The 16,202-nt window shown below is 40.1% G+C and overlaps 2 protein-coding genes across 2 annotated transcripts in view; both read left to right on the top strand.

Moving 5' to 3' along the window:
• Positions 1-1,842, top strand: part of map3k5 (mitogen-activated protein kinase kinase kinase 5) — a gene marked incomplete at its 5' end in the record, with an annotated part of 58,152 nt that extends 56,310 nt beyond the window's left edge. The window contains one exon of the mRNA XM_030721972.1: positions 724-1,842. Coding sequence (XP_030577832.1) covers positions 724-784 — 61 coding nt within the window. The remainder of the gene's footprint in view (positions 1-723) is intronic.
• Positions 1,843-3,856: 2,014 nt separating this feature from the next.
• lrp11 (low density lipoprotein receptor-related protein 11) lies at positions 3,857-14,976 on the top strand. The gene is made up of 9 exons (XM_030720800.1): positions 3,857-4,666; positions 5,648-5,805; positions 8,181-8,322; positions 8,473-8,598; positions 8,821-9,012; positions 12,548-12,715; positions 12,806-12,862; positions 12,952-13,044; positions 13,141-14,976. Exons 1-9 carry the CDS (start codon positions 4,090-4,092, stop codon positions 13,293-13,295), a joined length of 1,668 nt encoding a protein of 555 aa, XP_030576660.1. The 5' UTR covers positions 3,857-4,089; the 3' UTR covers positions 13,296-14,976.
• Positions 14,977-16,202: the final 1,226 nt, after the last annotated feature.

The following is a 16,202-nucleotide window of genomic DNA, read 5'->3' as shown; positions in this document are numbered from 1 at the left end:
GTTAACAGTGGTAGAGCTGTGATGATTTTGGGCATGTTTTGCAGCCACGGGACCTGGGCACATTGCAGTCACTGAGTATTCTAGAGTGAAATGTGAGGACATCTGACCGAGAGCTTGGCTGAAACTGGGTCATGCAGCAGGACAATGATCCCAAGTATAGCAACAAATCTATAACCGAACGTCTGAATAAGAAAAGAACCAAGTTGTTGCAAAGTCCAGACCTCAACCTGATTGAAGTGATGAGGTGCAACCTTAAGAGAGTTGTGCAAAAACAGATCACAAAATTAAATGAACTGAAGCAATGTTGTAAAGAAGAGTGGGCCTGAAGTCCTCCACAATGATGAGAGAGACTGATAAAGTCAAACAGGTAACGATTACTTCGACTTACTGCAGCTAAAGGTGGTTCCTCAAGCTATTGATTGTATCATGGGGTGTGCTTACTTTCTTTACATGAATGTTTAGTCTTAACTTTGCTCTTAAAATGTTCCAAAATGTCGCTGTGGATATTTTGCAAAAGCCTTCCTTCATACAACATTTAGATATCAGACAGATATCAGTGCTGTGCACATAAGCACCTTCTGACTCTCAGGACAAGATAAACCATTTAAAATGTGTTAGAAATATGATATTGTCACATAGGGTAATGTCTGATGGTTTGTTACAAGTGGTATAATATTAATGACTGTATACTGTAAGCTAACAGTATTTCGTTTCTCCTGACAGAGGTGGTGTCTTGTGTAAATTATGGAAGGCCATCACAGACTACAGGCAGAAGCAACCCTAAGGCCTTAAGTGGTGACAACCACTCAGAGAAGCCAGGACTTTTTTTTTGTCCCAAACAACTCCTCTTTACCTCAGTGTTTATAAGAGCAAGATTTTGGAGAAGAAGCTGTGTTGACCACGTGCAGATTGTGCAGCTTTCCACCCACGCATGAATCTTCTGGAATATTTTATAATTTTGAAACAAGGATTTTGGATATTAGGTCATTTTGAAAGCAGAACTTACTGAGAAGTGCCACTTGTTTTGTTATGCCTGATTGGACAGGACACAGCTTTTGTTACAGGTGTGTTTAAAATGACAACTGGTAGGAAAATTGATTATTGAAATCTTGAAAACTGTCAAAAAAAAAAAAAAAGAAGCATTTTCTCCTGTCTTTACAAGATGTGATGTTTACAACTGACCGTTTTTTTTAATGCAGGCCTGAGATACAAAATACTACAATCATCTGTACTGATATTTTTATCACTACTTTATTTAAATGTTTTAATTTAATTATTATAGCAATCTGAAGGATGTCATTCCATGTCCTGCTTCTGTTTTTTGTTTTTCAAACTGAGACTTATTTAAATTGTCAATGCTTTTTTTTCCCCACATTTCCTTTTATAATATGAATCTACAATTTTATTTTTAAGAAATGTAATATGTAAATATGGTGGTCTATAATTCAGTGAATGACATTCATGTACTTTGAAAAAGACATCTCTAAACACAGTCAAATCTCTGTTTAGATTGGACCAAGTCTGCTATGAACACGTGAATAATAAATTCTATATTAGTGTATTTTCTAGTATCACAAATCATAGATCATGCTCACTTGACAAAATTGTGTTTATCTTGATTGTGTTGTGTTAGTATCATTCAATCAGATAGAATTTGTAATGAAAAATATGACATGCAAACAAATTTCATATGGAAGAACTTTGATGTCTGTTTTTTATTATTAATATTTGAAGCCATGATGTCAGAAATTTTTTTGGGGGGGGAGGTGTTGTGTCTGTTTTGTTTCAGATTTAAGCTCATTCAAGATTGTTGTGATATATTGTTAAAATAAAACTTTTCATCTTGAAGCTGTGAAGGTGGTTAAAAATGTTCTTTAACAATTCACTCTAAATATAAACCTGAAGGAGGAGGATGATAATGGAAGATGTTCTCAGTAATATATTAACCCTTAGTATTTTTTTTTACCCCAAAATGAATAAAGAAAGGCATTATCTCTATTTCAAAACAGTAATTTCCATAATTACATCTAGAGGGAAGTTCATTCAAATACACTGTATTGCCAAAAGTTTTCAGTTGTCTGCCATTAAACGCATATGAATTTGAGTGACATCACATTCTTAATCCATATTAAGAATGGGATGTCAGCCCACCCTTTGCAGCTATAACATCTTTAACTCTTCTGGGAAGGCTTTCCATAAGGGTTAGGAGTGTGTTTATGGGAATTTTTCACCATTCTTCCAGAAGCGCAGAGGTGGGAAGTAATGAAGTACAAATAGTTTGTTACTGTACTTTGTACTTTGTACACTGGTACTTTCTACTCCTTATATTTTCAAAACAGGCTCATTACTTTAGGTTTAAGTTTTTACTGCGCCTTCAAACATCAAACAGATCTGAGCCTAAATGAAGGAACCGTAACACACAATCCTACTGGAGTAGCCTCCATCACCGGGGCTGATATGAAATGATGAAAGAAGCAAAACCATATAATTTGTGTCATTTACGGCGCTGCACTCAGGTGTTAAGGTAGGCCAGACAAAGTGAGGATCAACAGGTTATTTTGCTGTGCTGTATTTACAGTAAAGCTCTGTGATGGACTGGTGGACAGTGTCTGTGCTCATGGTCAGAGTTTGGTTACCTCAAGTGTAGCAGTAATGAATTTGAATTTAAGCTGGTGGTGCTTAGATTAATTCATTCAATTCAACCTTTATACAAACATTATACTGTCTAAAGACAATATCCGCAGTATACTGTCAGTGTAAGAGATGGAAATCAGCCAAGATATCTTGTGAAATATTGGGTTACATTTTGTTAAATTCACTTCATCCACCAAGAGCAGTAAACCTCAGAGCACCACCACATGTCAGCTGATCACAGCCTGTACCCAAAGAAAATCTACTGTAGCTCACAATAGAAAGTATTGTGATTCTTTTCCCTGCGCCCTGACTGTGCTAATATTTGTGTTTAGGTGTGGAGGCAGAGTCACCCTCAACATTGTAGGTAACAGATTCAAGATGAGTCCATTCGTTAGAATTCAGGTTGGAATAATGTTTGTAGTCTCATGTAATCCCATTTTATTATCATATTAATATAGCAGGTTCAGTTAACTTTATACAAAAATAGCTGATAATTCACAACTGGACTGGTTGCAAAAGCTGCATCCTATCACCACGCTGGAATTCACTGAGCTCCTGAGAACGACCCATTCTTTCACAAATGATTGTAGAAGCAGTCTGCATGCCTAGGTGCTGGGTGTTATACACCTGTGGCCATGGAAGTGACTGGAACACCTAGATTCTTTTATTTGGATGGGTGAGTGAATGCTTTTGGCAATACTTGTGCCGATATAGAAAAGTAAATAAAAACCAGATCAAAGAAGTAAAGATATATTAAAAATTGGGGGACAATTGGAAAAAAAAGTTAGCAGTTTGAATTTGGAGTTGGCTTTTAATGATTAATTGTGATATTGGTTGTTTTCCATAAAGTACAGGATTCAAATATTTCCAAGAATGCACAAGGATATGGGCTGATGACAAAACGGTTCAACAAGGTAAACAAAAGGAGGAACCTTAATTAAATATAAAATTAAACGGTTAAATTTATAATACAATAAAGAGCTTGATAATTAAAAAATTAAAATAATAAATACAGGTATGGTATGATGAGGTACTAAAGATATTCTGTATGTATTAGTTTAATTTATTTACATTTTGTGTATTTATTTTGTTGTATGTATATAATACTTATCAACAGGTTAGATTAATAAAAAACGGTGATACTGACTCAAACAGCCTCCGCTGTTAACAGGTGTGCTGCTGTTCGTGACGTTTATCCATCCCCGTGACGTCAGCACCCACCGCCGACTCCCCCTCACCATGACAACAGCAAATTTCTAGCACAGTAAAAGGACGGACCGTAACCTCAGCCCCTCTACAGTTAACAGCCGATTATTTTGTAAAATAGTGCCATTAAACGCAGTGTCACTGGGATAAATTTCATGTAGGAAGGCCATCTGTGCCGTCAGGGAGCTTCATGAGCGGGAGGCCGGACGGAGACAGAGGGAGACGCCGTCTGACTGTGTGATCAACAACATGGCTCTGCTTCAGCATCCCCGGCTGCTGCTCGCTTGTCTTGGGCTGTTACTGCTGCTGTTCGCCTTCAGCAGCATCGACGCTCGGTCTTCGCCGATATCGGACTTGAAATCCAAAATATCCGGGGTGGAGGAGCTCTTGGAGGAATTCCGCAAGCAGCTCCAGCAGGACCAGACGTACAGGACAGGTGAAGCGATGGACTCCTGCGTGGGCGACTTTAGCGCCGCGGAGGAGCGCATCATCCGGGCCAAGGACTCCATCGAGCAGGGAGCCACCTTCCTGCTGGCCCCGGACAGGGTGTACACCTGGAAGGACTGTGTGCACGCCTGCTGCTCCCAGCCTCACTGCACCCTGGCGGTGCTCCACGAGGACCAGAGGCAACCCGGTGACAGTCTCCGTTGCTACCTGTTTAACTGCACTTACAGGAGTAAGAATGTGTGCTCCTTCTCGGCGCAGAAAGGCTTCACCACATACAGCCGAACCCCCAACAACACAACGCAGGGACACCTCCCTGTTTCATCCAGCGGCTTAGCCCGGAGGCCCGGGGAAGGACCTCCCGATGGGGATGATGGAGAAGGTGGGAGAGCCTGCTGATAATTATATATATATATATATATATATATATATATATATATATATATATATATATATATATATATATATATATATATATATATATATATATATATATATATATAAGTGGTAAATACAAAATAGCATGTGCAGTGGCTCATATTGGTTACTGAAAAGTTATTATTCATTAGCATGCTTTTCCTGCAATGCAGGCACATATTTCATGACATGTTTTATAGGACTGATAGGTGAGCTTGGATCAGTCACTGATGATCATAGGGCTTTGTAATCTTTTCTACTGGGTGTTATAAGCTAAGATCCCAAAAGTAATGTCTTAATTTTTCTCAAGTTTGCAGCAAAGATCAACACTTAAAACTTTCTTTGGCCAATTTTCTGTCTTTTTACTGTAATTACAATTTAATCTCACCAATAAAACGTGTTGTTATAACAGCATAATAACTTTCCTGTCAGCTCGGTAACAGCTCCAAATAACTTTAAACAGCAGAACCAAACTATATCACCTGCTTCTTATCCAGATAATGCATTAGAGAGGGTTAATGATTTACCTTTTAGGTTTCTAGCCCTGCCTTCCTGAGACCAGAAGCAGGTGTTTTTGTATGTCAGAGGCTTTGGGCCTGAGCAATGGAGTTAAATTGAAGGAAAGTGGTCTTTCAAGTCTAGGGATGTAAGTGGGTAATAGTAAGCTTTGAGTGGAATCACTTAGTTAACTGATTTATTGGTGTGATTCTTTTGTTTAATCTTCTCTAAATTAAGATTATCAGTAAAAAAAAAAAAATGCAGCCTGTTTGATAAAAAAGAATAGTTGCAAGCCAAAGGCCTTCAGTCTTATATGTCTAAATAAGAGAAGATCTATTTATCCTGCCATAGAATCAGCATGATTCAATGTGAAAATTGGCAGGAGAAAGTAAATAACGTAAGCCCACAGCACACACACTTTCCGTTTAACTGGTGTTTGATATTGCAGATGTGGATGAACCTCCTCGCAGTGACGCTGGGCAGGATGTGGTGATCCAGCTCCCCACAGACTGGGCTGTGCTTGACGGCCGCGACAGCGTGGATGACCACGGCATCAGCCGCTATGAGTGGACTCTGATTAAAGGGGACACAGCCATCAATATGAAGGTCAGTGTTTGCTTTATACAATCTAGGTATGGTTGAAAGCCTGTAACTATGGCAGCGACAGTGGGTTGGAGTAAAAAAATCCACAGCTCAGCTCCGTTCTCTTCTTTAGGTGTCAGATGTCTCTGACAATTTCATTCACAATATGAATAGCCACTAATCATCCTCAAAGGCACCAGCGAGCAAAATGCATGTGGGTATTTGCATTAGTTATGTCAACAGAGCAGCTTATGTGCAGAGCTCCACAGAGGTTATTATCCTCAAACTGCCTGAGGAAAGCAGCAATGTGAGAGTCTGTCCTGTTTTCTTTGATTGTAACTCTTGAATGAAACTAAAAATGTGACTGTGACTGCAGCACAAAGGGAAGCAGCATTTAAATATAGTACAAAAATACCAAATGATGTCAGATACAAAACTCTGCTAAAAAGCAGCTAAAAATAATACACAGAGCCTTCATCGCACTCTGCACACTCAAGAAAATTAATCAGACATCATCTAAGCTAAGGTGACATGCACATGAAAATCCAAAAATGTGGCAATCCAAATAAATAAAAAACAAGTTTTCATAAGGAGAAAAATATGAATCATGTATCATTTCCAATGAAATAACTGCATACTGCATGGCTTACATTAAAGTACAGTGTGTAAAATCTCACCACTAGATGTCAGTAGATTGCGGTCAACTGAATTCTGTTTTCTTACCCCTCCCAGTTCAAGTGCATAATCCTAGCTACTGTGGCTAAATACAAGCATGTTTCTACTACTGTTTGGGTATAAAAATATTTTTGTACACACATATTTGAATAATATTGACACTTAGCAATAATTCAGGAATAAAAATGGATGTGTCAATTACATATTTTTGCTCCTTTACGTTTTTACTTTGTGAAAGGAGACCAGTGCAAGTAGATGAGTCAGTGAAGCTCAGTTCTGTCTGATGACAGCAATACTGAGGTGAGTTGTTGAGGATTTCCTGAACTTTTCTGTCAGTAAGCACTGCTGTTGCATATAAAATGCGATTAGGCAGAACGGCGATGTCCATTGTGGCCACTGTACTCAAGCTAGTGGTGCAACATGGCGGCTTCCATGACCCCCTGTAAAATCCAAATCCTTAAGAAATCTAAAAAAAAAAAAAATGTTCCCAGACCTTTTCAAATATTTTTTGTTTTTCCATTCATATATAAGTATTTTTTTCAAATCATCCATCCATTTTTTTTCTCTTAATATTTTTACTCATTTGGTGTACAGCACTTTGTATTTGCTGTGGCTCTTTTAAAGTGCTTGATAAATAAAGCTTGGTATACCATCCAGCCATCCATTCTCTTGCACTTATCCTGTTCAGGGTTGGGGGAGGAGGCTGGAGCCTACCCCAGCTGTCACAGGGCGAGAAGCATGTTACACCCTGTACAGGTCGCCAACCTGTCGCAGGGCTAACTCAGAGAGACAGACAACCATCCACACTCACATTCACATCTATGGGCAATTTAGAATCAGCAGTTAACCTAACCCCAGTAACTGCATGTTTTTGGACTGTGGGAGGAACCCGGAGTACCCAGAGGAAACCCACGCAGACACAGGGAGAACATGCAAACTCCACACAGAAAGGCCCGAGCCAAGATGGATTAGAACCCAGACCTGTACACATTTTCAGCTCCTCGTTGACAAGATAAGACATACTTACTTATCCCAGAAGTTGGGAAATTCCTTTATTTTAGCAGCTAAAAATTGTTAAATATAACCTATAACAGAACAGCTTAAATAAGTATAAATGTCTGAAATAAAATATGACAAAACACATCAGTTAAAAAAGTAAATACTGATTTGAAAGCAAAATAAATACAATAAAGTAAAAAAATAAATAAATTAGATTTTAATGAAAATCATAAGTAATATTGTAATCTGTAACAAAATGCAATATCTCAAATTCAAAAACCAAAATAAAACATGTAGAAAACAAAAAACATGTAGTAAAAACCAGCATAATAAATTTCAGATGACATCAGTATAACAGTGTGAAGTGTAGTGAACACTGTAATAAAGTAGCTTAGGGTAAACAGAATGTAAAGTCCAGGGATGAAATAAACTATTTCCATGAGAGAGTAGATTTTTCACAGATGTGTTGCATCAAGATTGATTGCGTGGAGTATGAAGTATTTCCTGTATCTGTCCTTGTTGCAGTGGAGCTGAATCAGTTTATTGGGGAAGCTGCTAGTAAGTCCAGTAAGGGTTGTTGCAGCTATCCCACACATCACTCCCCTGTATAAAATCCAGTGCTGTTTTACAGTAGTCATCACTGTTTTTGATCTTTTTAATTTGACAAAATCTAAGCCTATTAGTTGATGCCCCTCAGAGACTTATTTTTTCTGTGTGTGCTGAAGTCAACACATCCAGGGCTGCTGAAGATCAGCGGTCTTCAGGAAGGAGTCTACACATTCCAGATGACAGTCACTGACATGGTGGGACAGAAGAGCTCCGATAACGTCTCTGTCACCGTACTGGCTCCAAAACACCAAGCAGAAGGTGATGAGCTCACCAAAAACTTTTTCTGGTTTTTGTTGCAACTTCATTTGTGCTTTACCCCTAAAATCCAGGGTGCATGATATGTGAAATATTCCTTTGCCAATTAAAAAAGAAGATGTGTAGTTACTGCGTCTTTATCTGTGCCCGCAGTGTGTACCGGTCACTGCTCGAACTACCAGTTTAAGTGTGATGACGGCTGCTGTATTGATATCACCTACGCCTGCGATGGGAAGCAACACTGTCCAGACCGCTCAGATGAAGATTTCTGCCCGAACTGTAAGAAACGCTTTGTTAGAGCTGCATTATTCATCTGATTTTAAATTCAGTTATAATCAAACAAGATAATCAAATTCATTCATTTCACTGTGAAGCTCTCTCTTTTTGTCTTTTGTCAAGAACAAAACAGGTGACTTGAGTCATTTCATCAAGAAAAATATGTACACATACCTGCCTATGACTAATGGCTTTTTGTGGGGGGACGTGGGGGGGGGGTTCTAGTTGATGGCAGCCGAAAGTCAGTAACCCACACTGTGGACCTGCCCAGTCCTCAGCGGCCCGTAGCTCAAACGAAGGAAGGTGGAGACGTCTCCATGTTCCCAGCTGGCCCCAGGAAGACCATCTCGCCACAAGACACAAGCAAGGCCACTCCCCCACAAAGTGCCAGTGAGCAGGGGGCTTCAGTCAGTCAAGGTAAAGAGGTCAAAGTCCTTCTAGAAGCACAAATCACCACTCTGAAAGCATTTTAAAATTCAAATTTTAATGTTCACTGCAATGTATAGAATAACCAGTTAAATCTGATTTAAAAAAAAAAACATGTTTCACCCCAAAATAAGGCTTAAAAAGATATTTAGAGATATACTTCCACTGTGCACACTCAGCATTATGGCTTTGTTAATGGCTCAATCCACAGTGGCAACACGATCGATGTCTCTGGTTCCTCCCACCAGAGCACTGAATAGATGTCATCCTAGTTCACGTTTGTGAATGCAAAAGCCAAGAAAAATGATAAGGATGCTTACCTACATCTTTACTACAATAATGAATAGATATGCCTGCTAGTACACAGTAAAAGTAAGTATCTTGAATCTCTATAGTGAGCATGCTTTAATGCAACAATAAGATTGGCTCATACACCATCAGACTGGCTCTTGAGGGGGGCTGGGCAGGGGTGGGACAACCACTATCTGTGCAGTTAATAGTTCTCCCATCCATTTTTATTCAGGGTTCTTTGAGTGCCGTGGCTCTGCTATAATGTCGCCGATGCTGTTTATGCTTTAAGGTACTTTAAAAAACTTCTTTAAGTGCAAGGCACAGAGATATAAAGTGAAGCTGAAATAGGGCCGGGCTTTGCTCTCTCATAAGGACCACTTTAAGCCACAAGATAGTGCAGCGAGTCCAACACGAGACATTTCAGTTCAATTAATGAGACATTAAAGCAATAATTAAAATAACTAATGTTCACTCAACATCTGTACAGAGTTCAGGTTACTAATAATAGATTTATTAGTTGTCTTTCAAGAGAGCAAAACAAAATAATTTCAGACATACACAGTAAACTTAGAGCTGTTGGGGTGAACATCTACACTAAACCACAGCCAGACGTGTGACATAGCCAGTGGTCCGAGGCTAGTAAAAAAGGATGTTAGACATGTTGATTGGCCAGCTGCTGGTCTGTTCTTGCAAGTGGCGTTGTTTCCATCAACCAAAGTTATATCGGTAGCCTGTTTTTGCAGAATGCGAAGCATTATAGCAAAATAAAGAGGCTGGACAACACAAAGGAAGGCAATACTGGTTGTCCACAGTGAGTATTTCACTGTCATTTGAGACCATGAATCACAGCATAGTGATTGTAAAACTTATCTAGGAGGAAATAAAAAGTCTTGACACCATTCAGCCCAGGCAGCCTCTTGTCTCCTGAAGAAATAGGTTGGCATTTGTCATCACAGGTGTAGTTTTGTGGAGCAGCTGCAGCCTCCAAAGAGACAGCGCCACAAGAAGGACAGAGAGACAGAGACAGGTGGAGTGACAGGAAATGTTTTTCCAAATTGACAATGGCAGCCAGAACCTTCATGGATAAAGGGCTGTGTCTGTGGTCTACTCAGCTAGCTCATTATTTTCCAGATTTAGGCTTTTAATATAAAATGGTGATTTTAGTCACACTGGAGCATTTCTTGCTTCATCGCAGTCTGTTTAGGCACAATATGAAAATATAGTTCTGCAAGATTTCTTTTTTACTTCAACTGACTTTGTCATTAGTGAAGCGTCCCCTTTGTAAAGAGGCCAAGAGGCTTTGCTGTGTACTGGGCACTGAAGCAGATGGAGCCCATAGGCGGCCACTGAGTCATAGCACTGAGCTCAAAATGCTGGCAAAGCCACAGGGCCACTCTGCAGTCCCTGGGAAAGCAGCTCTTTGCCTGCATCCCCTCTGAGTGCTGGAACAAAGCTCCTCTGTCCACTCTGCCATCCGATCCCTGAATGTCACTGACCACGCTGCTGTTTTACCGTAGATGTTATGTGCTCAAGGTGCATTCTCAGGAGTCTTTTCTTCATTTCACAAATGCTCAGTCCTACCTCCAAATGCTTAGCAAATTAAGATGATACCTCATTGTTTAGCAGAAAGGCAGAGAGAGCTGGAAGTGAAAAGGAAAAATAGTTGCTGCGTCGTTGTGTAGAGAGCTTTGACCTTTACACTGGCTGGTGTTGGCATTAGATAATATCTTAAGTCACTGGCACAAGGACTCAAAATAATCATTAATTTCTTTATGACTTTATCTCTTTATTTAGATTCAAAGTCCAAGCACCAGTTCTACACCCAGGCTTTCAGTATCAAACACAGAAAAGCAGAACATTGTTAAACCCACTTCACAAAAGTCTTGAGCACATAATTTCTTTATATTTTGTTAGGAAAATGGGAAATAGGTGCAGCAATTTACTGAAACCTGCAAACATACATTGAAATACAAAATATAAGGCAAAAAAACAGAGTTTGTTCAATCTCAGACTAATATTCCCTCAATCTTTTTATCAATGTATCCAGTAACTGTCTGTAACCTACACTACGCTATAGGGTTACTTCTACCAGAGGCAATACTTCTGTCAGGTTTGTGCATGGAAGGACAAGGTTAGCTTAATTTATTCAATTTATTTATTATTTTGAACCATGACCTAAATTAACTTCATTTTCAACGGTCACTCATAACATCTCATAGCAGCTGCATGCTTAGAACCATGAGCCATATTTGAGTCTCGTGTCTCTTTCACACAACACAACGTAACAGTAATCTCTTTAATCAGTTAATAGTGTTTAATAATTGTTCAATGCTAAAATTAATTTACTTGAATCCATTTGTAGCATGATTGTTGGTGTGTATGATATAAAAGTATAGCACTAGTTACTATAGACAGTATTAAATATGCACATAGTGACTTCACCTTCCAGGATGAAGCCTCAACCTGAGTGTTCAACATCATGATCTTGATGTTTTTAAACTAGACGTGACAAGCGAGGGATGGACAACAGTGGAACTGCGGACACCACTGTTACCTAATTAGGGATAACCCTTCTTTTCTGTCTCTAAAAGTTAATTTACCATATTAACTTTTTTTTTTTGCATTATTTCTGACCTAAAAAAGCTAACGATTAAGCCAATAATATCCCAGGAAAGTAGCAAGGTGGTGCAGTGGTTAGCACTGTTGCCTCACAGCAACTGGGTTCCGGCTGGGGCCTCTGTGCATGTTCTCCACCGTGTCTGCGCGGGTTTGCTCCGGGTACTCCGGTTTCCTCCCACAGTCCAAAGACATGCAGTTAGTGGGGTTTATTTAACTCTAAATTGCCCACAGGTGTGAATGGTTGTCTGTCTCTCTGTGTTAGCCCTGCCACAGGATGGTGACCTGTCCAGGGTGCACCCTGCCTCTCAGCCCTATGACAGCTGGGTAGGCTCCAGCCCCCCCCCCCCCCCCCCCCCCCCCCCCCCACGATCCTGAAAAGGATAAGAGGAAGAAGATGGATGGATGGTCACTGAGGGCTGTTTTACCACAGACTTCTATGTAACTGGAAGTCTTTTTGCAACTGGAGAAGTCGCCCCCTGCTGGCCATTAAAATGAATGCTGCTTTAAGACCCTTCCACATTCATTTCACATTAATACTGTCTATGAGCACTACTCATAGGAGTCATTTAAATGTGTGTCAACTATAAAGTCCATGTGTGTCTCCTTGTTCCTTTAGATCCGTGTGTTGCTGCTCCAGTTGTGGGACCCTGTAAAGGCACCTTCCCGCGGTGGTATTATGACCGAAATGCAGGAGAGTGCAAACACTTCCTGTACGGAGGCTGCCAGGGAAATCACAACAACTTCCTCCAGGAGTCTGACTGTGTCAGTGAATGTATACAAAAAAGTGAGAATTTACCTTACATTCATTTTGATGTATTTTTTTTTACCTAATTTTCTTATAAGATTAACTTTATTATGCATGAACATCTTTTAGGTCCAGCTTTCAGGCCTGCTAGTGTGGCCCCTCCAGTCACCAAACAGACTGAGATAGGTACATTCATCCAAAGAAACAAAAAACTGGGAATCAAACACATATCAGTAATACAGTGTTATCAGTTGGCTGTTTTCTTTTTTTTGAAGCTTCTTCTAAAGTGTCCCAGAGCCAAGCTGAGAGTGACGCCACCATCTCCAAACCATTTCCAGTCATGGGAGGACACCCAGTCCCAGAGTCAGGTCTGTCTGCCTCGATGTGGCTCTGATATCTGCGTAATATCCTCTTCTACTGCTTCTCCTCCTCACATTCTGAATGGTCGCCGTTTCTTCCTCCAGGTGCCATCCTTCCTCTGGCACTTGGCCTGATCATCACCGCTCTGCTGCTGCTCATGATCGGCTGTCGTCTCAGGCTCGTACGCCACAAACTGAAGAAAGCGCGTCCCCTCACGACAGAGGAGTCGGATTACCTCATTAATGGCATGTACCTGTAGCCAATCAGAGACCGGAGAGACGGACGGGGTCGCCAGAGCCCGATCCAGGACGTTCTGAATTTGCACTCTGCATTTCTTTGATGTCTCCTAAGCTCTGCTGCCATGAGTGTTTCCGAACACCCCCACACTGATCCCCTCTGACTGGCACTATACAGCTGATGCTGACAGAAGCCACCTTCAGAATCAGTGAACATATTGAGATGCTTGTGAATTCATATTTATGTCTGATGAATTATCAGCATTTCTCCTTTAGTTCTGATACATATGCTAAAACAGACATTTGTCTATTATATTATAACTGATTCCTGAAACACTGATTACTTTGAGACAAACGTTTTAATTTTACTGCACAAAATATGCTTTATTTCTGCCTCTGAGTGACATTAATGTGCCATATTTGTGCTGTACATTGTAATCACGTTAGATTGCCATAAGGGTAGACACATAAAGCATTGAGTGCCCGTTACAGTGCTATAGGACTTGATGCTTTAACTTATTTCATGTCATATACACAGTGTTACATATTACACATAATCAGAGTCAAATAAGGAGGTCAGCAATATGTACTTGTAATCCGTGTGAGCCAAAAGCTCCGGCTTCAGTCTTTACTCTGCTCCAGACACTTTTTTCCTACTCCTATATCTGTATGATGTCAGTGAGAGCAGATATTCATAATTTGGTTATCTTAGACACACATCTGTGGCTGTGACGACAGAAGCCCCACCCACCTGCCTTTCAAACCTTCTGTTCATGAGGAACAGCCATTCTGAGAAACATTAGATGTGCTTTCTTTGTCCCAAAATGTGGAGCAGCCAAAACATGAAATGCAACCTATAATAAAATGAGCATAAGTAGTAGAGTAAAGCAGTGGTTCTTAAACTGCTGCAGCTTGGGTGTGAACACGCTAAGTTGAAAAAACAGGATTTTTTTTTTTTTTAATGAGAAAATAAACACTCGAGGCTTTGCTGAGTCTATTGTGCTGACCTTTATTTCTCTAAAATTCAGCACTGACCTTTGTTATTGTTAGTAACTGATGAAAATTGTGGAGCGTAGGGTGTGAATTGTTCTTGGCTTCTGAAAAGAGGTGTGCTAGAAAATTTGAGAATTACTGGCTTTAAGGGAAAGGAGCTCAAAGAGAGGATGAACCAAGGGGCTGCACAAAGCCCAGCCTGGCAAATAATAAGGATTATTTTGAATTTTGAATCATACAAAGCTACTCTATCATAGTCCAAAATTAGCATTGTGGAGCTGGAAATTATCGTGTGTCCTTTAAAGATTGCCAGAATCACATAAAGCTATAGCAGAGTCTTTGGGTGAATTTCTAATCCTGTATAAGTTTGTTGCATATTTTTCTTTACTGAGGCAACATGTGGAGTATATACCTTATATCTATATATTTATTTTGGCAAATCTATTCCCTGAAAGTGCTCTTTCATGTAACATATTAAAGTTTATTATGTATTGAAATAAATACTGGTGATATCGATCAACAACAGTATTTACAAAACTGCACTAGGTTAACTTTTCACATCATTACCTTTATTATCTGAGGACAGAAAAAGTTATTATGATGGCCAACATAACTGTAGAGTTTCATCTTAAAATTGTATGATTTTGAAAAGTGAAAATTAGTTCAAACATTTTTTCCCTTTTATTCTGCTGGCATTTTGATAATGGCATCATCATGTGAAATAAAAATAAAGGGAAAAATTCATTTTAAAATCACTATAAAGTTTGACAACCTGCTTTTCATGACTTTGTCACAGTTTGGGGGTTGACATGAAGAAAACTGGACTCCTGATCTTTTGTGTGTGTGTGTGTGTGTGTGTGTGCGTGCGTGCGCGCATGCGTCACATCATCTTTTCTACTGATGGAAGTGCTGGTGCTGAGTCAGTTCTGCCTTGGTCACTTTTGAGAACTAACCTATGTTTCAACAGGCGTGGCACACGAACAGACAGGACAGAACTTGAAGACTGTATCTGTTAATCGTTTTGTTGCTGTAGCCTCTTCCAAAAACCTCTGATGAGCCAGTAGGTGGGCCCAGCTGTTTTGTGGCACCCTAGTCTTTTATTGTGGCTATACATGGAACTCGTTTTTGATTTGGCACCGACACTGCTTCAGTGGAAAATAGGTGTGTATGCACACACGTGCCACTTCATTAGGTAAACCTGCTGAACTGCTCCTTATTGCAAATCTCTAATCGGCCAATCAGTGACGCTAACTCAGTGCATGTAGATGTGACTGAGACAAGTTCAAACTGAGCATTAGAATGGAGAAGAAAGGTGATATAAGTGATTTTGAACCTGTTATGGTTGTTGGTGGGATTTTCCCACACAACCATCTCCAGGGTTTACAGAGGTCCAAAAGGAGAAAATTTCCAGCGAGCTGCAGTGCCCTGGCTAAAACTGCTGTCGATACCAGAGGTCAGAGAAGGGCCAGACGGCTTTGAGCTGATAGGAAGGCAACAGAATCTCAAATAACTACTCATTACAACCAAGGTATGCAGATGAGTGTCTCTGAACGTGCATTACAATTTGAAGATATGGGCTGCAGCATAAAGACCACACCAGATGTCACATCTGTCAGTTAAGAACAGAAAACCTATGCTACAACTGCCACAGACTCAACAGATTTGGACCACAGAAGACTGGAAAACAGCTCCATTCTGACTTATGTCAACAATTCAGGGTGCTGTAACGGTGTGGGAGGAATTTTCTTGGCACACATAGGACACTTTAATACCAGCTGAGCATGAGCATTACTGCCAAACACACCCATCCCTTTATGACTAGTGTACCCATCTTCTGATGGCTGCTTCCAGCAGGATAACAGATCATGTCTCAAAGCTCAAATCATTTCAAACTGGTTTCTTGAACACGAGTTCACTGTTCACTGGACTCCAGTAAC

This window comes from Archocentrus centrarchus, chromosome 24 (genome assembly GCF_007364275.1).
Source record: "Archocentrus centrarchus isolate MPI-CPG fArcCen1 chromosome 24, fArcCen1, whole genome shotgun sequence".
Lineage (NCBI taxonomy): Eukaryota > Metazoa > Chordata > Actinopteri > Cichliformes > Cichlidae > Archocentrus > Archocentrus centrarchus.
The sequence above is the reverse complement of the archived record's forward strand: the minus strand, read 5'-3'. Positions and strand labels throughout refer to the sequence as shown.

Coding starts and splice junctions, on each gene's coding strand:
- lrp11 (XM_030720800.1), top strand. CDS start 4,090: ATGGCTCTGCTTCAGCATCCCCGGCTGCTGCTCGCTTGTCTTGGGCTG. Junction 9,013..12,547: donor GGGGGCTTCAGTCAGTCAAG/GTAAAGAGGTCA, acceptor TTGTTCCTTTAG/ATCCGTGTGTTGCTGCTCCA. Junction 12,716..12,805: donor CAGTGAATGTATACAAAAAA/GTGAGAATTTAC, acceptor AACATCTTTTAG/GTCCAGCTTTCAGGCCTGCT.